Raw genomic sequence first — 27997 nt, 5'->3', positions numbered from 1 at the left:
TGCCCGCATGGCAGTGCCACACCATGGCACAGGAGGGCTGGCTTGCCCGGGCTGTGTGTGCACTGGGAGAGGAGAGGGATTTGCCTGCTGCCGATCGCCGCTGTAGCTACCTAGAGGCTGCTCAAGGTCAAGAGGAGAGTTACAGATTCCTGTTTCTTCAGCCAGCCCTGGATACAGACCCAAAAAAGGGAACCCAACGATTGTGGTGAGCAGCTGCCCCTTCCTTGAGCCACGGCCACGCCACGGTGCCAGTGACATTACAGCGCTGCCTGTGACCCCGAGGGTGACCACAAATCCCTCTCTTGTCCCACTTCGTGCCCAGAGCCAGCGGCATTTTGGGAGCTTAATGGCCACTCTGTAGGTCAGACCAACTTTGGTAAAAGCTTCGCAACTCCATCTGCAATTTAAATCCTCCAGGGGCTGCTGAGAGCAGGCAGCTGAGGCAGAGGGTACAAATTCCCCTGGTGATTAGCAGCACAGGCAGAACAGGGAGCCCAGAGCATTCCTGCAGGGCTTGGTGCAGAAATGCCTTTGCACTTCTCTGTTTCTTTTTAAGATGAAGCCGGCTGGCAGGTAAGGTAATCATGGCATAAGCCAAGTCATGTGGATGTTAAGAGTTTGCAGACGAGCCACAGGACAAGATATTTGCAGCACAGGCACAAGGCTGCCAGCCCTGAGGATTTTGTTGGAAGCCTCTCTCCCTCCTGCTTTTCTTAAACCTCTTGGCTGCTGACGTCTTGTAACTATGAAACACCCTCAGCTCCCATTTTAAGGGGGTTCCAGCTTTCCTGATCACAAAAGAGAAAGCTGGAACATTTGACTCAAGCTTGTTTGTCCTAAGGACCCCCAGATCAGGGCAGGTTATCTGGGATAAAGGCAACGTTTATCTGGGACAACAAGTAAAACCAGGGATGCAAGGCAGGCATTGGGGTGTGGGCTGAGCTGGGGTCTGGATGCCTGAACCACCATCAATGCCACTGAAATTTACTGCAAGAAAACACAATTTGTTCTGAAAAAACCAATACAAATCTGTTGAAATCAGCAGTTCCTCCAAGGTGGGGGACAGAGAAGTGCCATGGTCCTCACTGACCAGGTACAGACACACAAAAAGCACCTCAGAATGTTCAAATGCATTTTGTCTTCTGTGAGAGGAGCAGGGGTGAGCACTGCGGAGCCCCCAGCACATCTGCCTGGCAGAATTCCCTGGCTGGACAGAGGTGAGGCATTTGGGATCTGGGGAGCTGCTGCCCCTGGGAGCTTTCTCTGAGAAAAGTGCATGGATCCTCTGTGGAACCAAAATCACGGCAGAGAGAGACTCTGAGTGGAGTCACAGGGAGGGCCTGATCTCCCAGTCTTTGTCAGACAAAGTGCCAGGATTTCCCTGACTGCTGGGGCCATTTAACAAACTCTGCCGTGGATATGGAGCCTGCCCAGCTCTCCTAATCCCTCCTCTGGCATCGCTTCCAGTGCCCCAGTGCACCCAGCCCTGTGCCAGGCACCCTGCCCGACCAGCAGCTGCGGCTTGGTTCCTGCACCCGGGTGAGACACTGGGGGCAAAGAGGGGCAAGGCATGGTCAGAAACCAGGCAGAAACTGCAGGAAACCTTGCAGAGCTCTCCAGTCCCAGTGTCTTCTCTGGGTGGGGAACTGGGGCTCAGGTGGTGTGTGGTAGGGCTGCATGAAGATGAAGCAATGCTGAAACACATTTCTAATTCCTCTGTAAAGGATTTATTGCTTAACGACAGGATCCTGAGGATAATGGGGGGCTAATTGAGGAACTTTGGCTTGGGGACACAGTGAGGCACCTGTCCCTGTCCCCTTTCTGCTCTGCTCTGTGCATTCCCTGCTGGCACAGGCAGCTCAGCTTGCCAGGGCAGTTCAGAGGAGCTTGGTCCTCACCTTCCTGCAGCAAAATCCACTCTGTCCATCCGGATTCAGTCACTCCCAGCCTCTACCACGTAGAGGATCCACTGGTGTCTGCTCTCAGCCTTTATCTCCCCACCAGAGCTGCCGTGGGATGCTCTCTGCCATGAGCAGCTGAGTCCCTGTGCGCCATGAGGGCAGGGTCAGAGCAGAGAGAGAAGAGCAATCAGCAGGTTCCCCAGAGCTGCAGCAGGGAAGCAAAGCCTTCCCTCTTGCTGGCCGGATTCTCCCACTGAGCCCCAGCTGCCAGCTGGAGCTGCTTGCTCCCAAGAGCTGTGCCAGGGAGGCCGTGGATCCTGTCCCTGTGCTGGGGCTCGGAGCCTTGTGCTCAGGCCAAGGGAAACAAAGTGGAGGATGAGCCACTTCAAGGTCAGGGGTGATTTGTAATGCTCAGATCCGAGGGGAGCTGGAAATGGCAGCTCTCAGTGAAACACCAGAATTCCTCCTGAATTTGCACGCTGGGGGTCTGGCCTCCACCTCAGCAGGTGAGGAGCTGCAGGGAGGGCGGTGGGCCACGAGCAATCCCATGGAACGGCCACGATGGCTGTGAGGCACAACCGCCTGCCCACGAGCAGCTGCTGGAGCAGAACGGGAGGCTCTGGCAGCTGGGCAGGGTGGAGGGGACTTGTCAAGGGCTTACACTGGAATACCTGGAAAAATCATGATGGGGTTAGGGCACTGGCTGTCCAGCCCCACGCTTGGGAGGGACGCTGGGATCTGGAGAATTGCAGGGGGAAAACAGTGAGGTTTATTCATTGCCCCTGTCTCCCCCAGCCCCGGTACAATCCTGCCTTCACGGGCCAGGCTGCCGTGTCAGCACTGCACACAAAGGGCTCTCAGTCCTCGGAGCCTGAGCCAGGGCAGAAGGATTTTTAACGCTTTAAATGATAGCCGAGGACTGGGAGGGATCTTGAGGCTGAATCCAGCTGCTGTCCTCCTGAGACCTTTTCCGTGGGAACACAGGTCTCCTCCCGGGCTTTTGCAGCAGGAGCAGCTGTGGGGGTGAGCCGTGGGGCAGGGAGCTTGTCCATCTGTCCAGAGGCTCCCCTGCTCACTGGGGTCAGCCTCGGGGCCGAGGCTGGTTTGGGATTCCCATCCAGCTGGGCACAGCCCAGATCTGCTGCCTGCCCCCCACATCTGAGCGAAGGGCAGCGCAGTGCGGCAGCTGGAGAGCCCCCCGTCCTCCCCTGTGGGCTCCTGCCACCGCCGCCACCACCCCGCTGGGGGACACCGTGTCCTGCCGCCCTCCCTCTCCGCTCCCCCGCCCCTGCTGCCATCCGCTCCCATCCCCGCTGCCTCCCATCTTCCGTGACCCCCACGGTGCAGCCCCTCAGTCCCCATCGCCCTCAGCCCCGGGTCCAGCTCCGCTCTCCCATTCCCCCATTCCCGGCTCGATCCCGGGTCCATCCCTGCTCCATCCCCGGCTCCATTCCCGCTCCATCCCCGGGTCCATCCCCGCTCCATCCCCGGGTCCATCCCCGCTCCGTTCCCGCTCCATCCCGGGTCCATTCCCGCTCCGTTCCCGCTCCATTCCCACTCCATCCCCGCTCCATCCCCGCTCCGTTCCCAGTCCATCCCCGCTCCATTCCCGCTCCATCCCCGCTCCGTTCCCGCTCCGTTCCCGGTCCGTTCCCACTCCATCCCCGCTCCATTCCCAGTCCATCCCCGCTCCATCCTCGCTCCATCCCCGCTCCGTTCCCGCTCCATCCCCGTCCATTCCCGCTCCGTTCCCGTTCCCGCCCCTCATTCCCGCTGTCGGGCGCCCCCTACCGGCGGCCCGCGCGGGGCGGGGCGGGGCGCGGCGGAGGAAGCGGGGGCGGCGCGCGCGGCCGTGTCCCTCCGCGCGGGGCGGGCGCCCAGATCCCTCCGCCGAGCCGGTGGCGGCGGGAGCGGCCGTGGCCATGGCCCGCGGAGCGGGGCCCGCGCTCGCCGCGCTCCTCGCCCTGGTGCTGGCCGTGCTCCGCCGCGCCGAGCCCGCCGCCGGTGAGTGCCGGGGGGCGCGGGTCGGGGGAGGCTGCGGCGGGGCGCCGAGCGAGGGGCGGCGCGGGGGGACCGGCCGCTCTCCGCCGCTCGCCGCCCCCGCGCTGCCGCCGGGGAAGGGCACCCGCGGCCGGGTGACATCGCGCGGGGGCCCGGGGCCGCCGCCGCTTTGTGCGAGCGGCCCCGGGGCGGGCGGGCGGGCGGGCGCGGGGGCGGCGGCGGCTGAGCCCCGTGGGAACGGCGCTGCCGGAGCCCCCGGAGCCGCCCCGGGCTGCCCGGCCGGGGATGCGCTCGGCCCGGGGACCGAGCTGCGGAACGGGCAGCGAGCGGGAGGAGAGCGTGTGCGGCGCCCGGCTCTCCGCATACCTGCGCCGCGGAGCTTTGTGTGCGGGACATTCCTGCACACACACAGAGGGAATCTCTGCCTCGCCTCCTCCTCCTCCTCCCGCTGCTGCTGATCGGCCCGGGCGCGATAAAGCCATGTGTGCACATCTGAGGGAAGTGCCGCTTTTGGTCCGTTCCCCTTGCGCGCTGGCGCTCGCATTATGTGCGAGGCTTGTCCATAGCCATAACCGAGCGGATCTGGTGGAGATTGGTCTCATGGCATTTCCACAGCTCCTGCTCCCGGAGTGAATCCTGTGCGGTCTTGCAGCGCGTTAAAGCTGTCGAGGACCAGCAGTCATTGATTGATTGCGTGCCTTCTCATTCCTGCTTTTTACTCTTGAGAGGTTAGGCTGCTCTTCAGATGACTCGAGAAGAGTGCAGCGATGGGAGAAAGTATTAGTGGAAGTCGTTTAGGGGTGAGCGAGCAAGACACTGGTATTTTCAGTACTTTTGTTGTTCAGCGTGGTTTTGGAGTGGAAATTGTTGAATGTGGCGATTTAACCACTTCTTGCTGGTTTGGATGCAGAATAGTTGGGTCAGTCAATCGGTCTGTTTTGACTTTGAAATGGTCAAATTAAAAATGGCCAGTATTTGTCTCCTGGGAGAAATGTTGTTCGGGTTTTTTCCAGTAATCCCCTCTGAAAGCCGATTTAGTTTTGCTAATATGTTGCAAGAAGGTGGTTGGAGTTAAAAAAAAAAAAACTGTTTCACAAATGTGTTTTGGCTAGGTTTGTTCAAAAGGAGAATTAAAGGGTCTTTCAGGGGTAGGTGTCTTAGAAATAGGCTTTTGTGGTAGCATGGACTTGTGGTGCCTAGTAGCACCGTCATTTCTGGAAATGGCTTACACTGTGGCAAAACACTAATTTTGCAAAGACTAAATGTCGTGTCCACTTAGTGAAACTGTACTTTCATAGGAACAATTTGGCAGCTTATTGCTGGCCCTTTCCCCGAGGGGCCGAGAGAAGTAGCTGTGGCATCACCTGTTGTCACTTGCCTGGGTACTCTTGCCTGAGGTCCTCCCATGCTGCCGAAATTTTTTGCTTTCGTGGCTGAAATCTCTTCCTGGTGCTGAACAAAGGCTGGTCGGCAGAGGTGACAAATCCAGGCTGAAAGTGACTCCTGTTGTTGTGAGATACTGACCTGCATCTGCTCAGTATCACTCCCTGGGAATGGGAGCGGGAGCTGTGCCTTGAATTAATGGGAAAGGGAAAGATGAAGTCACCGAAAGGGTATTTTCGGGTGCATATTCAACTGGCTTGATGCTCTTGTGCAAGAGAGGGCAGGTACCTGATGTCAGCCCTCTTGGTCAATAAAGAGGAGGCTCCTGGATGCACGGAGCGCTTTGGTTTGGACTGCTCAGCCCTGTCTCATCATGCAAGCCCCATGGTGCAGCAACTCGCTTTTCCAGTTTAGTTTTGCAAAGGGCTGCAGTTGGAGGTGCAGTAAGCTGGGGTGGGGCAGCAACACCTGCGCTTTTGGTGAGGATACTTACCCGATAATTGCTGTGAACCATTCCCTTCTCTCCTGGCCCGCCTGTCAAGCCCACCCTAATTACCCGCTGTCGTTAACTCACCAGGCCGCTGCTGCTGCCTGCCAGCCGTGTTTCCAACAGGTTACAATCCGCTTTCAATCGGTGCTGTGCTGGCGTGGACTGCAGGCTGAGGTCTTTGGTATTCACCCAGTGAAATTTGGAGGACTTCAGATAACGCTGACAGTGCTGGTCTGCTTGATATGGATTTGCTTATGGGAGAGCAAGCTCGACTTGATTTTTTGAAGGTGTTGCCATCTATCAAATTTGTTCTTATCAAAGATGCTGATTTAGACTTTCAAAAGGGAGCGTTATGAAAATCTGGCTCACTCGCATCACTTCCTGCAGGGCATCACTTAGTCAGATTATAAATACGTGAAGATCCTCCTGCTCCTGTTCTCAGGACTTGAATCCTTGGGAAAGGAGGACTCACGCCTCTGGTGGCGTTTGGCATTTGAATGTCTTTCAGTGGATGGGTTGGGTTTTTGTCAACTTCCACAGCTACTTCCCTCCCTAATTTTTTTTTTTTTTTTTAATTATTTGCTGCTGTTGCAGTAAGGGGGTGATTCCCTTCAGTAGATCCTGCTCGGGTTCTCCCATTTCCAGAACTGGTGTCTGTGCCATGGAGAGTATGGGTGGCTGGCCTTTGAGCCCAGGACCAGGGGTAGGTGGAAAAGCCGTAGCAGGATTCTGGCAGCCTGTTTCTTCTGGGAATCTGTTTTACTTAGCATCAAACCCAAGCAGTTATTGTAACTGCCCAGGTAGTACAGTAACTGTGCAGTAGCTCCAGGTGTAACATCGTTTCCTTTGAGTTCGTACTCTTGGCTAATTGCTTCAGTGCAGCATGGATGCAGTGATTATTGTCACCCCTCCTTTGGGGCACCTTAGGGAAACATCATCCGTGTAGTGGGAAAAAGAGCTTTCCTAAGCACGTGTTTAAAAGTAATTTCGTGGATTTTTTATGCCCTCAGTTTCTCTGAATTCATTTTGAAATCGTCTCTCCAGCAGAAGTCGAGGGCTTGTCTAGGAGATGCAGTGCTTATATCATTCTAAGCAGGGTCATCTGAGATCTGCAGAAATAATCGTCTGTTCTGTTTAGAAAATAGTCTGTTCCTAGGGCACATGTCCTTTTTTTAGACTGCCATGGGGATGAAAAAAGAGCTTTGTATCTCAGAATGGCACGGGCGCCTGCTGTTTGTTCCATGCAGCAAGCCCTGCTCTCGCTCTCTGCCATAACAGAGCGCTGGGATAACATTTCTGCACGGGCACACATGCTCAGTGTTCACTTTAATGATAAAATTTCACATTTCTGCACGGGCACACATGCTCAGTGTTCACTTTAATGATAAAATTTCACATTTCTGCACGGGCACACATGCTCAGTGTTCACTTTAATGATAAAATTTCACATTTCTGCACGGGCACACATGCTCAGTGTTCACTTTAATGATAAAATTTCACATTTCTGCACGGGCACACATGCTCGGTGTTCACTTTAATGATAAAATTTCACATTTCTGCACGGGCACACATGCTCGGTGTTCACTTTAATGATAAAATTTCACATTTCTGCACGGGCACACATGCTCGGTGTTCACTTTAATGATAAAATTTCACATTTCTGCACGGGCACACATGCTCGGTGTTCACTTTTATAAAACATTGCACGGGCACACATGTTCAGCCTTCACTTTAATGATAAAATTTCACATTTCTGCACGGGCACACATGTTCAGCCTTCACTTTAATGATAAAATTTCACATTTCTGCATGGGCACACATGTTCAGTGTTCACTTTAATGATAAAGATTTCCCATTTCTGCACGGGCACACATGCTCAGCGTTCACTTTAATGATAAAGATTTCCCATTTCTGCACGGGCACACATGCTCAGCGTTCACTTTAATAAAGATTTAGTGCTGCAGAATGATGGAACACTTGGGAGAAGAGGCGAGCATGGCTCCCGCCTGCCAGATTGCCATGGAAACACCAATACCTCTTCAGCTCTTTAATTGCCTTCCCTACATTTTTTTGTTGAAAACTTTTTTTTTTTCCTCCTAACTAAGTGCTTTATGTTGCTGTTCTGGATTTTAGGCATTTTGGCTTTCTTTGGAAAGCTGCAAATGGGGGAAGGCAGAGAACAGTAGGGGAGATGGAGAGCATGGTGACTGACAGTCTTTCAAACTGTGTTACAAGTTCATCCTAAATTCAGTGTCTATTACAATGGGAGTTTTTATCTGTAGTTTTTCAGCAGCAGCAGTGTCACATGAACTGTAGCAGCATCTGATATATTATCAGTGTTCCTGCAGCTTCCTGGGCCTAAGACCCCAATGATGGAAGACTTAAACTCTACCTGTGAATCTACAGGATGGTTCCCAGCTCTGTTCTTAGGAGAGTTAATTAGTAGTTTTTGCTGGTCCTAGGTGTTTGGAATAGAGATTTGAACCAGATGATGGCAGGGCATGAGGTTCTGCATGTCCAAGAGCTTTGTGTAGTCAGATTGGCTGTTGGCATCCTCAAACTAAAAAAAAACAAACAACAAACCAAAACTGATTAAGTTCTTCACGTTTACAGGCTTGTTCTTCTGAAATCCACTGAAATATTTTCTGTTCACAATTGTTCACGCTTGTCTAGAGCATTAGTGAAGGAAAGCAGTTTAGATATTAAAGTTTTCTCTCCCAAAAGGTGTCGGGTGTTGGTTGAGTGCCTTCACACTTCTCTGAGCTCTGCTTTGCTTCTCAGTTGATGAGTCTTGCATTATCCAATTGATTTCAGGCTTTTGTGTGTAAAAACAGTGGAGATGTCTTAATCTGATTAAAGCAATTCACTTTACAGACAGCTTCCATGCCCTGTAGACAAGCTTTGTCTTTAACTACTACCCTCAGTGTGTGAAGTGCTAACTGGTCAGCTTGTTTAAATTCCCCAAATGTTAATGGTTTCTAAATCTGAGCTGGGTATGAGGCTTTACTGTTTTTTCACAGAGAAGATTTTGACCAGTTTGCTTCCTTCCCCCTGCATGTGCCTGCCATAGGGTGATCTTTTCTTCAGAAAAAAAAGGGAAAAAACAGAAAAAGCTATTTTCCTATTTTCAGCTAGCTGGTATTTACTAGTGGTTTCTTCCCTGCTATATAATCTCACTGGAGCTGTAATCTCTTGAGGTTAGTGAGCAGCGTAATTAGTCCTTTGTGGTTTTCCTCCAAAATTTGGTTATCTTTGGGTATTCTCCCCATATGTACAGCGCTGCTTACTCCTTACCAGCTCATCCAGCAGTTGTGTGTTGTGCTGCTGTGGGAGCATTTTGTCCCTTTCTGCACAAGGAGGACCTTCCTGCAGAATGTACCTCATGTTTCAGCATTAACTGCTTTCTCCACGCTCTGTTTTTCCTGAAGGGAATCAGCAGCTGTCTTTCTCTCCCTTGGAATTTGAGACCCCCTTGATTTGTTGTGTAACTGGTGTTTCTGGCCATGCTGATGGTCGTCCTCTTCAGAGCTGATCCACCTCTGTCGAGCAGCCCTGAGCTGGGATTTTCCATGCCTCGTCTTGTGTTGCTGTTGTTTGAGGGCTCCAAATCCTTTTTCCTCCTCTCCTTTCACACATAATGGGTAGCACAGTTGAACTGACAGGCTGATTCTCATGAATCTCAGTCGAGACAGAAAATTCACTGCCTGCATAAAGGTTATAGAAACCTATTTTGTCCTTTACTTTCTGTCTAGTCTGAAATGTGTTTTTAGCTTGACTTTTTTCCTATGTTCAAGTAGGTTGTTTTCCACCCACTCCCACAAGAAAGCTTTTGAACCGATGGGCAAGCTTTAACCATGTAGGACAAAGGTTTGGGTTCTGATTCTGAGTTTCTGTGAACATAATGAAACATTTTTGGGCAGCAAGAGGAGAAAGGCACATGTAGTGTCCTTCTGGGAGAAAGCTGTACCAGCGGCTCAGCTGCGAGCTCTGCCAGGCATTGCTCTCCCCTTACCTAAAATAAAACCTCTGGCCAGAGCCTGCACCCTCTGAAACGCAGGATAATCAACCACAAAGCTACAAGAAATCAGCTTTATAATGTCTTTCTCACAGCATTAATTGTTTTGGTATTTTTCATATCTATTTCTGCCTGACTTTTTCTAAACTTGTGGGCGAGGAGTTTATTGGCATTACTTTCCTTTGGGTAGTTAGAACAAAGCCCTTTCAGACTTGCTCTGGTTATGGCTTGAGTTCCCTATAGCAAAGTTCTCTCAAAAGCTGAACTCTGACACAGCTTCTGATCTTAATCCTACACTATTTCTTTGAAATTTATAGCCCAGAAAATATTTGAATTTATAGTAGGCAGATGACGTGTGGAAACCAAATCACAACATCCAGATAATCTTGGCATCGTAAAGAACACTGAGGCAGAAACAAAACTTTTCCCCCTAGATTTTAACTGTCTCTTTAGCCAAAAAGAAAAATTAAATCTAGTCATAATTGTGCCCCAGTTGTGAGCTTCAGATTTGGATGTCGTAAATTCCAGCATTCCCTATAGTGTATATTGTGCTCATTTTACAGCAGTGGTTATCTAGTTTTCCCTCTGGCTTTGGAAAATAGTCTTGGTAGGATGTGAAATGCCAGGTTAGAGTTTGCATCTCCGTGCAGGCAAGGGTTGGTATGGACTCCAGGCTGGGTGGTGTCACTTCAAGTGCTCATCTTGCCTGCACTCAGGAGCCCTTTCCTGAGAAGTCCTTCAGCCTTGGCTGCAGCGGCTGCTGGAAATTGGGTCCTCCTTTCTGGCAGGGCCTGCCCTCTCCAGGAGAAACCAATCTTTTGAAAACCAGGGGGTGTCTTCCCAACATCCCTGTAATGTGCCTAAAATTCACGAGGCTAACCTACCTTCTGGCAGGCTATGGCGAGCACAACAATTCAGCATTTCTGTTTGTGTTAAACACAGAAGAAAACTGTCCAAAGCAGCTGTCAGAGCCTTGACAGTGTGCTGATGCTGTCTATATATGGCTTCTGGAAAAGTGGCTTTATCTTTTCAAGGCAAGGCTGCCTTCTCTCGTGCTGTACACACACCAGAGTATTTCCAGTTCACACAATGCAGGCAGCAAAACAAACTTTTTGTGCTGGCTGAGGTAGAAGGTAGTTTCTGGCACTTTCCACTCTTGATCTCAACATGGTAGAGTAGCAGAGAAGTAGCTTTTGAAGTGATTTGTGTTGAAATGCCTTGGTTTTGCATGTGTTGTGAAATTTTTATGAAAGATATAGTGAAATACAGGAAGACAGTGCTTTGTGCACACAAATGCTAATTTTACTGTGAGAACTGTAGTCTTCTATTTCCCTTGTGATTTCTTTTTTTTTCCAAGAGAAGTCACATGATTCTTTACTTATTTTAATATAGAATATGGCTACATTTACATTCATTTCAGCTGTAGTTGCATTTCAAAGCATGCCTATTCAGTCTAAGGCTGAAAAAGTATGAAATATTTTTGTGTTTGTTTTCTTAGCTTCTTTGACTTCTGAATTACTATAGAGAAAATATATCCCATTGTCTCTGTGAAAGAACTCTAAAGGCTGGTAGTAGTTTTATGACCTGCTAAACAGCAGTTCAAGGTGGGAATAATTTGTCAAAAACCCCAGGAAAATTAATCATTACTTTGCTAAAGCCTCTCTGCTGTGTCTGTATTTGCCTCTAGCAAACCAAGTTGGAATCCTTGGTTGGGATCCTTCCTGTGACCCTGCCAGGCTCTTGTTCCCCTCTGTGTGCCTGTGCTGGAAGGTGTTTTTGGCCAAGTGCTGGTTAAGCTTTTACCATGTGGGTTACAAAATCAACTGGCCGCTCAGTTCTCACTGGGGACGCGGGTACTCGACGAGATTACAAAATTGTGTTTGAAAGCACGAGCACAAAAGAAATAATCCTCTGAGTATTTGCTTCACTGGCTCGATTGGTGTGAGAGGAATGGAAATTCAAGGTGCTGGGATGGGAACACCAAGGCTGGTTCCCCTCCTGGCTCTCTGAATGTGGCACAGGTCGCTTTGACCCCCCTCCAGCTCCCCGGAGAGCCCTGGGTGGTGGGAGTCCCTGGAGTCCCAGCGCTTTCCCTTGGCCACAGAGCAGTTTCTCTTGGACACGGTGTAACCCAGCCCTGCTAACTAGAGCTAATCTTTGCTGTGAAAACAAGCTGCTGCGGTGGTAGACAGCGGCAGATGAAGTTGGAGTCAAAGCCGTGTGGAGGTTGCGGTTGAATGGGACAGAAATTGTCAGACAGGTGCAAGTGAGGCCGGGTGTCCCTGCCTGCTGTGGGGGAATGCCGTGCACAATCCCTGCTAATGTTTCTGTCGCTTGGTAACCCTGACCTGGGGGTTATCTCAAAGGGGCTCAGAGTGGAATTTTGTTCATTTCCTGAGAGCTCTGCAGAGGCAGCGCCATCCAAGTGCCCCTTTTTCAGGAATCAAGTCAACAGCAGCAAGCATACTTGTGTTGTGGGAAACACTGATAATTTTCCCGGGGTTCTGGGTTGAATTTAGCTGTATTCTCTATAGGGATTGCAAGTGAAACGTTCCTATAGTGCCTCGTAGTACGTGTGACCTGTTTATGTGCTCAGGGTTATTGAGAAATAACACTTCAAGCCCTGGACTGCAGAAGCAGAGTCTGTTCCAAGCTGTCCAGTTGCTGGACTGAATTTGCTCGGGTTGCAGGGAGAGCTTAGGGGGACTGCTGTGTTAACTCTTCCCAGTCCCATTCCTTAGTCACCAGCACATCAGGGGTGGTTTGCACCAGTTCTCCCTGATGCCCCTTGCTGAGTTTGTTTTGAAAATTTAGTACCATTTGAGGAAAGGAAAACCATCTTTATTAAAAAAAAGGGAGGAGGGCAATCAACCCTCCAACAGCTGGCTGACAAGTGGGCAGTTTAAGTGGTTGGATATTATTGATGTCTTTAGGTGCCTTTAATTAAGGTTGGCTAAATGCTTTCCCAAATGCAATAAGGTTGTGGAAAGGCATGGAAGGGTGTGAGTTTGGGGCCAGGAGACAGAACTGGAGGCTGGGAAGAGCTTGTGATTTTTGGTCTGTGGATAAGCTCAGGACAGGACCCAGCTGATGTGATTCTGAGAGCTTTATCTGGTACTTTGGTACTGTTCAAATGGCAGGCTGTGGTCTAGGTGGAATGGCTCAATTTTTGTGGTTCCAAAGTGCCGTCTGCTCCTGCAGATTTTCTGTCCTGGTCACTTTGGAGTGCTGCTTCAGGTCCCTGTGAAGGGAAAAGCACTTGTCAGAGCTGGAGGTTCCATCAGGACAGACCTCACTAGAGCTTCCTGTAGACTTGGATAAAAACTGGCTGGCCCTGAGCTGTGTCATACTTAATGCCTTTTTAAAAACACAGCAGCAGAAACGTCAAGTGTGAGTTACAGAGGATCTCCTTAGAAATACCAAATTCTTTGCTGAAAGTTGTCAACTGCTCTGGTGTTTTCCACTCACTTGCAAACACGATCCTGCCTGAAGTCAGAGGGCCACAACAGTACCTGTTGCAGCAAATTCTGGGTTGCTGGTGGCAATCAGCAGGTCAGCTCATGAGGGACAGATGCCCCTGTTTCAGTGCCAGGTACCCCTAGAGACAGTAAAAAAGAAGGAAAGGATTTGAGATTAAATATTCTGGAAGAAGGCTTAGGAGTAGCTGCTTTGTATTTCAGAGAATTTCAGCCCAGAATTTTGATCAGAAAGTGGTAACTGAGGACACTTAACCCAAAGTATGCAGGTGCCAACACGAATGTCTTTGGAGCTTGCTGAAATTGCTGCACACTTTGCTTTGAAAACCCACCTTCAAGAAATTCTGGAAAGATTTGGTTGCCTGATGAACAAATCTGTATTTGATTCTTCTTTCAGTCTGGCTCTTTTGATGCTGCCAGAGATGAAATTCAACTATGTGATAGTGTCTTTGTTTTTGTTCCAGTCCTATAAAGTTTTCATTCCCCTGAATACGCTAATGAAGCTTTGACCTGACATGTACTGTAGCTATGGGTTTGATGGTTGTTTTCTTTTCTTTTCTTTCAGCTCTGCAGTGTATGGATGACTCCAAGCCATGTGTTAATGAGGGAAAGTGCATTCCATATCAAAACGGTACAGGATATTGCAAGTAAGTTGGTTTCATTTCTAATCAATTTAATTACCCATTTTCTTTCCTTCAGGACCTTAGCCAGAAAGGAAGTGTGATTTTTTGAGATTCACTTAAGGGGTTTTTTCAGCATAACAGTTTTAGCACAGTTGGTGTTTCTTTATGATGCCTTAGTTCTTGTGTGCTAGGTTTTTGTAATGTAAGGAATCTGGAATTCTTGTTCAGTGTTTGGGTTTGGATCTTGTCAGTTGGATTTCTTTGCACTAGGTTGGGAACTGAGGCCAAACCCATCATAGAGGTAAACTCTGTACCTTGCTTCCAGACCCACAAGCTAAGTTGCAACTTGCTCTCCATCTTAATAGCTCACCTTACTTTATAGAGCTCCAGCCTCAATTTAAATATTTTTGAGGTTTTTCAGAACTATTCTGCACTCTGAACTGTGACAATTCCCTTCTACTGCTTGAGAGCAAGTAATACATGTGAGTTGCTAAAACACACTAACAACACCCCCAACCAAACATCCACATTTGTTTGCGTCTTGTAAATTGATTTTGGTAAATGCTGACACCCATCTTCACTTTGTTGCTGCATGGGAAGCTCATCAGCAGGAGCTTTGGCAGGGGGGGTGTTGTCTGGAGAACATCACATCTATTTAAATGCAGTTCACCTTTCAAACTGCAGTACTGAGTTGTTGTTTTTTTTTTAATAAAGTGCTATTTTGCCAAAAAATGAACCTTCTTTGTTTGGTTGGGTTAATTTATTACGTCTGCAGTAACCAGACTATTTTCTAGAGGTTGTTTACTTCATCAGTTCAAGTTGTGTCATTTTCTAGCATGCTAAGACATTATCTTAGTGCCAGCATTCTTGAAATATTAGTGAATTTTCTCCTGTTGATTTGGCTTGGCTAACACAGAGCTGTGCTCCTCACATTTCTTTACACTTCCATCTTCCCTAACCACAACCTTTAGTTCTCTATTAATGTGGTACATAGAGCTTGATGTACTGAAATTGCACCTGTGGCACACAAAGGGGAAATCATAATCTCATTGGAGGCTCTCCTCAGGTTCAAATCAATACCTGATGTGCAGGAAGGCCACAGAAAAGCAAATATGTAACTTGTTATTCCCTGTAAGTTTCTTCTAAAATTTCTAACTTTTGCTGGTTCCTATTTTTTTCCTTTCCAGCCTTTTATATTGATGTCAGCTTAAAGGAGCTGCCCTTCTGAAAAGAGAGCAGGAACTTTTCCTGCTTTTCACTTCTATTTTGAGACTGAAACAAGAAATAGGTGTCTTCTGTAGGTCTTTCTGGTGGGTCCTTAAGCATGTTAGTCTGGAGCCAAAGTATGCATGTCACAATAAAGATAATAAACAAGACTGCTATTGATGTTGGTGCTGCTTTTACCTTCCTCAGGACATTTTCTCCAACTTGCATGTTCCTCTTAACCATGTCTTAACAATTGTTTTTTACAGCCTCTGTTGGTTCATCTGATTAACTTTGCACTGGTTGTGATGCAGTCCAGACCTTGACGCATTTCCCTCCTTACAATGGCAGCTTTGACCAGTGTTGCATTCTTTTTAGCACACATTTACAATAATAATGCTGCCTTCCTCCTTGTTGTGCAAAGTGCTCATGCTGGTTTTAAACCTACCCCTCCTTCAAGAAACAGCTCAGCTCCTTTGCAGGTGCTGTCTTAACTGGAAAGGCTAACAAAGAGCTGTATACAGAGATTAGTAAGAACACTTTTTTTGCAGAAAGGAAGGAACAAAGTAGCAAAACCCACCTCAATTGTGGAGTCTCTACCTTTAGCAAGCTGATTCTTAGCATCCTGTTTTGGTTTTAACTTTTTTTTTCTTTCCTGCACTATGAGGAACTCTGAATAGGGGAACTTTCTCTCCAGTTTAGTAACCCAAATGACTTTCTGAATTTTTGATGGTTGTGAGAGTAGAAATGTTTTGCTCAGGAAACTGAATTTATTACTAAAGCAAGTGGCTTGGCTTCTAAGTCTGCAGGATCTCTCAATGATTAGCAGCATCTCCACCCCTTCCACTTTCTTGAAGTTATCTGCAGTACTTCCTTTGCTGGGCAATAAGTTATTATAACTGGCTCTCTTCCTCTTTCTGTGTCTCCTCTTGGCTGAGCTGTTTGTTGTAGTGTGTGGTCAGGCCATCCTGTCAGTCCTGCTGTCTCCTAGGTGAACTGCTGAGGGAGAACCTGCATCAGCAATAACCAAATGTGATAAGATATGAGTAAGCACTGATAACAAAACACCTAGTCTGGATATTTGGCCCAGCAGTGGATGGCAGCATATTGCTGAAGCAGCTTCCTTTGAACATCCTGTAGCATCTCCTCCATTAAAAAGGAAAGCTGGTTTTCTGCTGAGAAACCTTCATGGTGGTGTGTCTGGCATGTGTTATGGGAACAGTGAGTGTGACCCCTGTAAGGAAGCTGGGGTTGAGCTTTATCAGATTGCTGCTGTGAGTGCCCTTTAAGCAGCTCTGTTCCCCTGGTGACGCTGCTGGCCCATGGCTGTCCTTCTGTGGCACTGCTCGACAGAGTTACTGACCTCCTCTGACCTTGATTTTATATTTAGAAAATTACACATTCCTGTGTTTGCATCTTCCAAAGACAGATTTTTTGTGTGTGTGAGAGCTCTTTTCTGCACTCATTCAGTGACTCTCATGGTGAGGATGCAGGCCTTATTCCACAGAGTATGTCTGTATCTGCAGCAGCACTGGAGGGGACCCATCCTCCCAAGCTTTCTTGGTCCTGCTTTGACAAAAGGCAGGTTCAGTTTGGAGTTTGGCTTTGCTTTGCACTGTGATGGGTGGGGTTTTTTCCCCTCAAAGCCTCTCTAGGCAGCCTTTTACCCACTGCAGTGCCAAACATGAAGGAACCTTCTCGTATCCTCTCATATCCCAGGAGAAGCAGGGTAGCAGTTCCTCGTTGCTCAATGCTGATTGTGACCATCACAGCAAAGCAATTTCTTGTCTCCCTGCTGCTGGATGACTGGGAAGCAGTGGTGGGAAGAGTCCATGGGCAGAGCTGTGAGCTTGCAGCATTTCTGCAGTTGCAGCAGGCTGGGGAGGAAGGTGTGGGCACAGGGAGCTGCTTCAAGGACAAGCAGAGCAGAGATTTTGGCATGGCTGTTTTCTGAGCACGAGGATCTGCTCCCTGCAGGTGGGTGCAGGATGGGGCAGTGCCTCTGCTTGGAATGGGGCAGGGCCCAAGAGCACAGAGGCTCTTGACTGGTTTCCCCCGTTCCACAGCTGTGTCCTCTCCCAGCTTCCCACCCCAGTGGCAGGGAGCAGAAGCTGTGCCAGGGAGAGAAGCAGAAGTGGGAAGGGAGTTGACACAGGGGTGCTGCAAGGTTTAGGGCCTTGCTACTTCTTGTGCTTGGCAAGCTTTGAGGACTGAGTTTTTGACCTTAGGACTGTCACAATTTGTGTATCCAGAAGTGATATCTGTACCTCTGTGAAACCAAGTGCTGCTTTAATACTGAGGTCTTCTGTTACTGCTGATGGTGTCAAAAACCTCAGAGCTGTGCTCAGTCAAATGGGGACATGGAGTGCCAAGAGGACAGTCTCCTGCAGCACAACCTTTCCTGCCCCAAGCTGCCAGGGTTTGTACAGCTTTGTGTGCCCCTGTCTCTTCAGTGAGCAGCATTTCTCCCACTGTGTGCTGAAGTTTGTGCACCTTTTCCATAGCATGATACAGTTTATGTGTAGACTGGCAACAGGAGGACCTCCCAAAAATGCTAAACTCAAAGCAGCAATGGCATGGCAGTAAGGGGCTTCTATCTTAATTCCAGCTGCCAGTAACTTCAACTCCCTTGCAAGGTTTTTGACCTACCTTTCCTTCAAGATGGACCTTCGTAAATTAATTTTAACTTGGATTTAAGAGGACTTCTGGGGCTGAGGGCAAGATCCAAGACCGCAGAACTGCTTCTGAGACTGCATCTGATATCTGCTTGGGATCTGTCTCGAGAGACTAATCACTCCTAGGCTACTGAATGGGGAATACCCACAGGAGACCTTGTAGCAGGATGAGGTCTGAGAGTTTTCCAGAAGAGGCCAAATGCAGAAGTTGAGAAGTTGTCCCTTTCTGAGAATGGTCTGCCCTTTTCTGTTTCCTTCTGTCTCCTTTCAGAAGTTAAAGGAGACCCTTGAGACCAGGGCAGAGGAAAAAGGGGAGAGTACAGCATAGCTAGCTAAGATTCTGGGAACAGAGTAGTGATTTCCAGTCACAGTTTTTTATAGTGAGTTACCTGTGTGCACCAAAAGCTCTTCAGAGCTCTGATGGGCCAGGAAAGCTGAATTAAACCCTGTGTGTTCAGAGTGTGGCTGCTGCTGCTGCACTGTGGAGTGGCTCTCTGCAGAGGCACTTTCTGTGGGCTGGGAACAATGGCTGAGTGCTGCTTTAAAGGCAGGGCAGGGAGGCCGTCCCATCCCAGCGCTCGCATTCAGGCTATGACGCATAAATGGGCGCCTTGAGACATGGGAAGGAGCGTTTGTAAAGCGAACCAGAGAATCCTGTTCTGCCTCCTGAGAGGAGGTGTAGGTGTGGGAGTCAGAGCCCGGGAGCCAGAGGGAAGTCTGGTTAAAATCTGTAACAGAATAGCTGGGACCCTGCTCGCCTCTGTCGTCAGAGGGAATTTTTTATGCTCTTCGATGAAGCATCTTCCAATCAAAGTGGAGGAGAGTTGGGTTGGAGGGGGAGAGGCAGGACTACGAGGAAATGCTTCCCTTTGCCTTTTAAATTAAAACCATCTGCTTTCTTCTGTGCATCTCCAGATGATATCATGGGCCTGAGTAGAAAACTCCCATGAAACTCAAACATCTGGAAGTCTGGTTAGAATTGTCTATAAGGTGCATTTGAAGAGGCTGTCTCATGAGTGTGCCCGGGCAGACACAGTACAGCAGATGAGGAAGTTTTTCCAACAGACCAGACATATTTTCCAGAAGTCTATTGAAAGCAGGAGAGAACTAAGTTTTGGAAGGTAACTTTGGTGTGGTTCTGTGGCAGAAGAACCAAAAGCACAGCTTTTGTGAGTCTTCTACCTTGATTTGCAGCATTAGGTGGTTAGAGTGAATGCAGCTCTCTGGGTTTGTGGATACTTCAAATTTGGATAAATACCTTCGTTTGGCTTCTATGTCTCTTGTTTAGCTCCATGAGAGCCTGAGCTAAGGCAAATGCAGGCTGGAGCTGAAAAGGAGGAGGGGAAAAAAAAAAGGCTGAGCTCTAAAGTATTTGTGCTGGAAAGTAGCCCAGAGAGAGTAAAGGAGAAGCTTTAATTAGAAGCAGCTGCATAGCTGATGCAGCCCACAGGACATTTTCCCATTTCAACCTCTCTCTAGCTTTCAGAAATCATGATTTGAATTAAGCTGTATGTGAAATTTGTTCTTAAAAGATTAAATTCCTGTTGAAGTAGGCTGAGAGACCTCATGTGCTTCCAGAAAGTGCCAGAACAAACTTCATCTTCCTGTTTCTTTTTCTGAGTGTTAAATGGAAAACTGAGGAGAAACAGTGGCTTTTATTTGGAAAAGATTTGGTTTCCTGTTCTGATCATGTCATTTGGAGCTGACACAAGCTGCTACAATTTTAAGCTGCTCTGTAGAAAAGTGGGGTTTTTTTTCCTCTCTAAAGAGAACTTGAAAGAGTAGGTTGGGATGAGAGCAGAGCAGGGGTGGTGGGAAGCTGGAGCTGCTGTTGGGTTTAATCATATCCTATAAAAAAGTCTGGACTTAGACTGCATGTTTTCAGTGTTTGCCTCTGTTCTTAGAGAAATTATGTGGTGCCCAACATGAATCAGGAGCAAATATTTGCAGTTTCGTCTACACCAACATTTAGAACTAAATTACTAGTATTTGTGCCTAGAAATGTTTTTGACAGGAGACATGGTCGAAAGTCTGCACTGTAGGTTTTTTGTTCTTTAACATTAAAAAAGGATTGCACTGAATTGCTGGAGGGCAAAGTTGCATCACTCTGTGACCAGGCACTTCTCCAGGAGGAGAACAAAATGGTGGGTACAAGGGCCATGGATACCTGACCTACCATCTTTCCATGGGCAGGCGTGTTCCTCCTTCCAGATGAAAAGAGCTGAAGTTAAAAGAGGTTTTGCTGTTCCCTGTCGGGAGCACTCCCCCATGTTTTTCTGATTAGCCTCAGAAGATACCAGAACAAGCCTGGTCTTGGAGTGCTCTTCAACTTTGTACCAGAACATTTGTGTACAAAATGCTGTTTGTTTGTGGGTGATGGTTGTCTCAGAGCACATATCTCAGCTTTCCTTTTAATTCATACCAGCAATGCTCTTAATCAGTGTTTAGGCTCCCTTCTCCCTCTTGTCTAGGGGCAACAGCCAAATGCACCTTCCAGTGTCCCTGAGTGTTAGGGGTTGGAGAGAAGATATGTTTTGGGGGTTTATTTACTTGTGGACAAAACATGAGAGGTTCCTCTAGACTTTCTGGTTCGCTTTACAGCTGTTCAATGAAAAAGCACTTTAGCACTTAAATTCTAGGTGTGTTTTGGTTTATTTTGTACTTGCTGGTGGAGTTGGAGGAGCTCTGATGAGATGGCCTGGGTGGGTTCTGTGTTGTTCTGGTTTGTTGCTCTTTTCTTCATGGTAAAGAGAGCTACAAGTGCGCGTGCTGTGCTGTCTGAGGAGCTTGGTGCAGGGATAAAACTGAGAGATAAAACGACTTGTGAGGCTCTGGGACTGAAGTTCCGCTTGTCCTGACACGGCCATGGGCTGCACAGGGATGTCCAGGGCCGTGGCTCAGCCGTGGCTGCCCAGGCAGGCTCTGAGCAGGGGCAGAGCTCTGTGAGAGCCGTGGGAGCTGAGCTGAGCCCCAGCTCCTGGCACAGCTGTCTCTGCTGCCTGCCAGAGCTTGGGGGATCCTGCAGAGCCGTGCTGCAGCCCGCTGGTGTTTGGCAGCGCAAGGAGAGATTTTGGATATTAAAGGAAGCCCATAGCCCGTGTGGTTAGGCCCAGAATAGCCCAGGACTGCCTCTCGTGTGATGTGGCTGTGGCTCATGCTGACCCACAGCCTTGGGCTGCTGCACCGAGCATGGCACAGGAGGCAGAGGATGTTCTGCATCGCTGCTGTCTCAGGATTTGCTTTCTGTGACTTTATTAATCCTGCCGTGCCCTGCAAAATCTCTCCTTTCATGTCTACTCTTGGGCATGGAGTTGAAAGTATTAAGGTATGGTGAAAGGAGCCTAATTTGGGTGTGGGCAATGCTAAATTACAATTGTGCACGTATGACTTTCCTGCTTTAGACAGATGGCTAAAGCTAGTTAATAAATTTTAACATGAGAAAAAACAGTTGTGGTCATCTAGTAATGGCCCCTTGCATAACTTGGATAATAACCTCTCTGAATAGCTTTGTTTGAACTAGCGTGCATACTCTCCCTGAAACAGCCAATCCTGGGGTTCTTTTAAACAAGCATGAGTGATGGAGAAATTCCACTGCAACCTTAAATGCGTTCTTCCAGTTGTTTGTCTCCGCTGCTCAGAGACTGTGTGCAAGTCTGTGTCTGAAAATAAAGATACTGCCCTATTTCTAAAGTGAATTCATCTAGCTTAAAGTTTTAAATGCTCAATTCTGTTATCCTGAGTCTTGTAGGTTGGGAATTATTGTTAAATCTGTGTTTCACAGTGGACACTTGGAGTTTTGATTAACTGTCTTGTTCCCTTTTCCCTTTGCTAAATAGACTGAGCCACCTGAGCTTTTCACTGTGGCCAGAGTTTTCTATTAATCATTACTATTGCCTTCTTTGAATTCATTTGAGCTCTTCCCTCTTAAAGAGCAAACACCAGAGCTGATGTAGTGGCAATGCCAAGCATTTATCAGGTGTAGCATAATCTCATTTATTCCTTCTTGATATTTGCCATTTGTACATGTAAAGTACCCCTGGCCAAACTGTCACGCTAGGAATTCACATTTATCTGGCTGTTAGGAATCCCCAGAAGCCAGTATGTTGTTCCCAGCTCAGTTTTCTGGTTTGGGGGGATGCCCTGTGTGTTTTGTTTCTAGATGTGTAACTTTGCAGTGCTAAAGTGCATTTTGGGTGCTGACTGCCTTGTTAAGCATGTTTCTACTCTCTGTCAACAACTTTCTTCTCTCCTACTTGCATATTTGACCAGCTTTGATGTTTTCCATTGTTAATAATCAATAGATATGTTGAATATCATAGGAACAAAGGCAGATTCCTGTAAGATTCTGTTAAACACAACTTCATGTCCATTCTTTGTTTTTTCAACTAATTTTTAGAGCCTGTCTGGTTAGTTGTGGGGTTTTGTTGTGATGTTTTTTGGTTGTGTTTCTTTTTTTTTTTTTTTTGATGGTGGGGGTTGTTGTTGTTGATGTGGTTTTGCTTTTTTCTTCCTCCAATCTACCATACACTTTTAAGTTTGTAAGGAAAAAAGCAGCCTCTTTACTGTTACATTCCTACTTGAGGACTGGAGACTTTGTGTGTTTCTAGCAGTTGGAATCTCCTCCCTTCAGATATGAGTAACTCACTGATTTAATAATTACCCCTTTCCTGATCTGGAACAAAAGCATATCTAATGTTCATCTCTGTTTTTTTTTTTTAATGAAATACACGTTCTCTTGGGCTGTCTCTTGGGTTACTCACCAGTTGCAGCAGGCAGCTGTGCACTACAGAAAGCTGCAAGGGGACAGTCCTGTGTGTTATTTTTATCCAGTGTGCCGCTTTCTGCTACCTGAGAGGAGCCAATGGACCTGGGGGGGCCACGGAGGTGGGCTTTGCAGGCTTGCTTGCCTGGATCCTCTGTCTCTGGAAGTTAAATGGTAAATCTGTAGCACAAAGGCCGGCTAAAAGATGGATTACAGCTGACAAGCGTAGTCAGACTGTATTGACATAAGTTTAGGTTAGAGAGAAGTAACTGCAATTATTCTGCAGTTGCAGATCTTTGTATAAAGTACTGCCCTGGCTGTAGATAGTGTGTGTGTACTCGTTTTTCTGTGGGAGACAGAGGAACAATGACCTTGTCGTCAGGGTGCTCGCCAGGGGCGTGGGAGACCTGCCTGCAGTGCTTGTGTTGCTATTTGAGTGCAGGCTGCAGGCAGTCCCAGTCCCAGATGCACTTATCAGCATGAGGATAACAGTGTATTCCTGTCTCACGGGAGCCTTGTGCAGAAAGAGCTGCTGCAGAGCTCCAGGTCCCCAGACACTGCATTTCTACAATGTTTATAAATGTTCTGGGAAGATGGATAATACCTGCTGTTAATGCCTTATTAAACTGCTTGGTTTTCTTCTAGAAAAGGGTGCTTGTTAGAATGGGAGTAGGTGCAAGGGATTGTTACTCAGCAGTTCTTTAACACTTAGGCTTTTACTGAAGCTTTGAAGGGAAGTGCAAAAACGAGGTTCTGCATTTGATACAGCCCTGATTGAATGTGGTGTTTATTTTGCAATGAGCGATTTCACCATTTGCACTTAAGTTTGGTCTCATTTGAGACAGTCCCACAGGAAGTCCCTGTTACACGTGTGACGTCAGCCTTTAGGTTTATTAGTGCCACCATCAATTATTGCCAACTTCAGGACTTTTGGTGGTCATGGGACTTCATTCTTGGAGTCTTCCCAGAGCAGCAGAGCTTCAGGTGGGACTGCTGCACTTTGTTTCTCCTCTCTTGCAGGTGTCGAGAAGGCTTCCTTGGAGACTACTGCCAGTACAGAAACCCCTGTGAGAGCAACACCTGCAAGAACGGGGGAACCTGTGAAGCTGCATCCCTGATAGGAAAACCAACCTGCAAGTGTGCTCCAGGATTCACGGGGGAGGAGTGTCAGTACTCAGAGTCTCACCTCTGCTACGTGTCCCAGCCCTGCCTGAACGGGGGCACTTGTCACCCCCACGGCCAGGACACGTACGAGTGCGTCTGCCTGCCAGGCTTCACAGGTGGGCTTCTGCATCTGTGCCTCCAGACCCCCTCCTTTGGGAACAGCTTCACCCTGGAATGTTCTGGGGCAGTTGTAATATGCTCTCAAGTTTTCTAGCTCCGGCACAGGAAATGAGAGGAAGTCTAAATGACTTCATGACCAAAAAAAGCAAAGGGGAATAGGGAATCAGACTCCCTACCCTTTACACGTAAGCAGAAAAATATTTGGATCTTGTGGGGTTGTCCACATGGGAAAACTGAATGCAGAAACTACTCTGGAGTGGCTGTTACACTTTGAATTCAGAGTCTAGTTTAAAAAAAAGGGCAGATTTGGCCAGCAAAATCTGTCTATGGGAAAACAATATTTTGATGCCTGAGGGGAAGCATGGAAATTTATTCCTTTGACTCTTGAGGGGGAGGTAGAAGAAGAGTGACTGTCAGTGTGTGTAGTATGACTTCAGGTTTTTATAAATCACAACATTCTGTATTTTGCTGCAACCCAGTAAATGGCTTCATACTGTAAATACAAATTCATTTCCATTTCAGATAGAACAGGGTAAAATGCAGACATCAGTTTTCCTGTAGTAATGCAAGGATTTAATTCAGTAAAAATTTTGAGGCAGTGTAAAAGAGATTCTGTTTTCTACAGAAATAATTTTTGTTAATCTGCCTTGATTCCCTAAAGGCAAGGAATGCCAGTGGATTGATGCCTGCACATCCCAACCTTGTGCCAATGGGAGTACATGCACCGTGTCTGGCAATAAGTTCTCCTGCACCTGCCCGGCGGGCTACACGGGCCAGAGGTGTGAGACGGACGTGAATGAGTGTGCCACGCCGGGGCTGTGCCAGCACGGGGGCACCTGCGTCAACCTGCCCGGCTCGCACCGCTGCCAGTGCCGGCCGGGCTACACCGGGCCCCGCTGCGAGAGCCTCTACGTGCCCTGCTCGCCCTCGCCCTGCCTCAACGGGGGCACCTGCCACCAGACCAGCGACTTCACCTTCGAGTGCAACTGCCTGCCCGGTGAGTCTCTGAGCTCAGTTGTTAACTGCAGCCCCGAGATGTGCAGGATGTCTCTGGTTTGGCTCGTGCGTCCAAAGAACGAGTCAGAGCTCTTCAGTTTTCGGTCTTGAAGTTTTTTATTAAATCTTATCTATAAAATTTTCTTTCTGCTCAGCAGGGCAGCCAGCGGCACTCTGACCGCCCCTGAGGCAGTGGTGTCTTTTTATACTACAAACTACGTATAACATATTTATATTTATTTGTTATTTATATTTATTAAAACAGTATTTATATTTATTAAATATTTATATTTACTTCATTTATATTTAGAAATATTTATGTTTATAAATATGCTATACATAGTTTGCAGTATAAATAAATATAACATACTACAAACTATGTATGTATATTATACATATTACTAGTATAAATAAATATACTATATGTGCTACAAACTACGTATATAATATATTTATTTATTATTTATATTTATTAGAATAGTATTTATATTTAGTAAATATTTATATTTACTTATATTTATAAATATGTTTATAAATATGCTATACATAGATTGTAGTATAAATAAATATATGTACTACAAACTACGTGCGTATATTATATGTACTACTAGTATAAATAAATATACTATATTATAAATATGTTATACGTAGTTTGTAGTATAAATAAATATATTATACGTACTACGAACTATGTGCGTATATTATACGTACTACTATTATAAATAAATATACTATACATGCTACAAGCTACGTATAACATATTATAAATATGTTATATGTAGTTTGTAGTATAAATAAATATATTTAATATATTTATATTTAACAATTATATATTTATATTTAAAAATTACTTTCCAATAGCTATCACTTATGTTAGACAGTGAACTTCTATTATAAACCAATCCCAAAGTGCCAGCATCACAGCAGAAGATGGGGGTAGAGAAGAACAAGAAGGAGGACTGGACACTCCCAAGTCCCTCCATCTTGTCCCCAAAATCCCCTTTCTAGAAATCCCAAAATCTACTTTTTCACCTGGTGATAATTTTTATTATTACATTGTTTAAACTTCTGTGACTTTCAGGTCCTCATACAAAGCTGGTAATTTGCTCCATGGGTCATAATCAAATCCACAGGTGCTCTGGGCTGCGTGCCAGGGTCTCTGAGCCCCTTGGCAGGGTCTCTGGCAACTCTGGACACCCAGAGGGATGTACTGAGTTGCGACAGGTGAGCTCCAGAGAGCTCCGTTTGCAGCCTTGGTTCTGCACTCCTGCCTGCTCCTACCCAGAGCTCCGTTTGCAGCCTTGGTTCTGCACTCCTGCCTGCTCCTACCCAGAGCTCCATTTGCAGCCTTGGTTCTGCACTCCTGCCTGCTCCAGAGCTCCTCTCGGGGTTTCTGTGCCCTGTCAGCTGGGAGGGACAAATCTCAGCAAGATGCGGAGCTCTGTAGTGCTCCTGCACTATTAATTCATTCCTGAGTGCTGGGATTTCAGGACACACAAAGCAAGGAAGGGGAAGACGGTCAGAAATTACAAATTTCTATGGAAACCAGTTAGAGTCAGAGAATCAAATAGGTAAAGGCTAGGAGGTGGATTCAAGGGGATTAGGGTGGTATCTCATAATGCCCATTTGGAATGTGAAATTCCATGAACATAAGCATCTACAAATACATAGTTTTGTGTCCGTGAAGGTCTCAGGTAACTTCAGTGTTTGAAGAATTCACACATGTCTTTTTCCTTCTCCATCTGTAGCCCTAAGACGCACAAAGTTCTCTTCTTTTTTTTCCTCCTCCAGTTCCTCCAAATCTAACAGGATACCAGTTCCAACTCACCACACCCTTTTTGTCTCCAGATGAATTTTGATTGCTTGTTTTCTGATGCTGTTAGCTGCCCTGAGTTCGTGCACAGCAGGGGTGACATGCTAGCTCAGGATCTGGGGCTGCTCTGTTCTGTGTCACCTCTACAAGCGGCCATGTACCACCTGGTTGGGATGCTGGTCTCATCCTGTCCTCCTCCCTATCCACTTGTCAGCCTTGACCACAGGGCCCTACCCGTTGTCTTTGCATATTCAGGGTATTTTTAGGCTGATATTTTTTTTACCGAGTAATTCAACTCCATGGGAAACTGAGTGTTTGGAAATGCTTTTGACTAGACTTCCTACTTGAGTGTATTGCAGTTTGGCACACACAGACTTGGTGTGTGGTAATCTAGAAAAGTAAACTCTGTTCCCCTAAGCATGTCTCTGTTGTTACTGATGTGAAAGATGAAGCTGCCCAGTACTTGGGATGAATATAGAGTGGCTGTGTTCTCATGAGGATCATCTGGAGTCACAGGTCTGTGTGGAAAGGGCATTTAGAACTTGGGAAAACGGTTCTCGTTTTGGAGACCCTTGTCTTGAGGTGTTGGCTCAAATGACCTTAAATGTGCATTGCCAACCTTAGTGTCTGCACCACCACTTTCTGGGTTGTCTGAGCAAGCATGTGACTTTGAAGAATTTAGCAAAGTCAGTCTAGAAGCAGAAGGATGGATCATTATTTTTGAAAGCAATTATTCTAACTTTGCTTGAAGGGAGAGTGCTTTGAAAGAGTCTTTGAAAATGGAGTAGTTTAGCTAACCATTGCCCTCGAGGAATTTATTGCTTTTCTGCTTTGCATCTTTTTAAAATTAAGTTATAAACCAAGTATCTCTGGATTAACAGTTTTGTCCATACATTCAGAATTTCCTTTAAAGTCAGATCTGTTTAGCCAGTTCAAGGACTTTAAGGCCTCATGCAGGAGCAGTGTGGTGGGAGGAAGAAGAGAGAAAGATGAAGTTGGAAGGACTTGATCCTGTCAAGCTGATGAGTTTGCTTTAGAGATTCTCTTACAGGGCACGAGACTGAGTAGGAGTAGATTTTCCCTTAGACAAGCATGTGGGCTGGCTGAAATACGGTCAGGAAATGGAAATGAGATTGCTATAGTAACAGTTGCACACCTACACTCCTCACACGTTTTGGATTATTAGCTGTCTTTTTTGACTTGTTACACTGTGTGTATGGTGGGGGTGAGTTAATGTGGCTCTGAGAGCCTTTACTTTTCTGTTTCCTGTATTTGTTTAAGTTGGCCATGCTGTTTTGCTAGCTTGATTTTTTTTTTTAAATAAACCAGTCATTTGAAAAACAGCAAAAAAGGGAGCTGTTGGAGAGACCCAAAT

General features: G+C 47.1%; 1 protein-coding gene across 1 annotated transcript in view; it reads left to right on the top strand.

Annotated features, from left to right (window-relative positions):
* Nucleotides 1–3823: 3823 nt before the first annotated feature.
* Nucleotides 3824–27997, top strand: part of NOTCH2 (notch receptor 2) — a 91953-nt gene continuing 67779 nt past the window's right edge. The window contains exons 1-4 of the mRNA XM_030953915.1: nucleotides 3824–3905; nucleotides 13832–13913; nucleotides 23550–23809; nucleotides 24475–24810. Of these exons, the coding sequence (XP_030809775.1) occupies nucleotides 3824–3905; nucleotides 13832–13913; nucleotides 23550–23809; nucleotides 24475–24810 (760 nt within the window). The remainder of the gene's footprint in view (nucleotides 3906–13831; nucleotides 13914–23549; nucleotides 23810–24474; nucleotides 24811–27997) is intronic.

This window comes from Camarhynchus parvulus, chromosome 8, assembly GCF_901933205.1.
Source record: "Camarhynchus parvulus chromosome 8, STF_HiC, whole genome shotgun sequence".
NCBI classification, from domain to species: Eukaryota; Metazoa; Chordata; class Aves; order Passeriformes; family Thraupidae; genus Camarhynchus; species Camarhynchus parvulus.
Note: the sequence above shows the minus strand (reverse complement) of the source record. Positions and strands in the feature narration are given on the sequence as shown.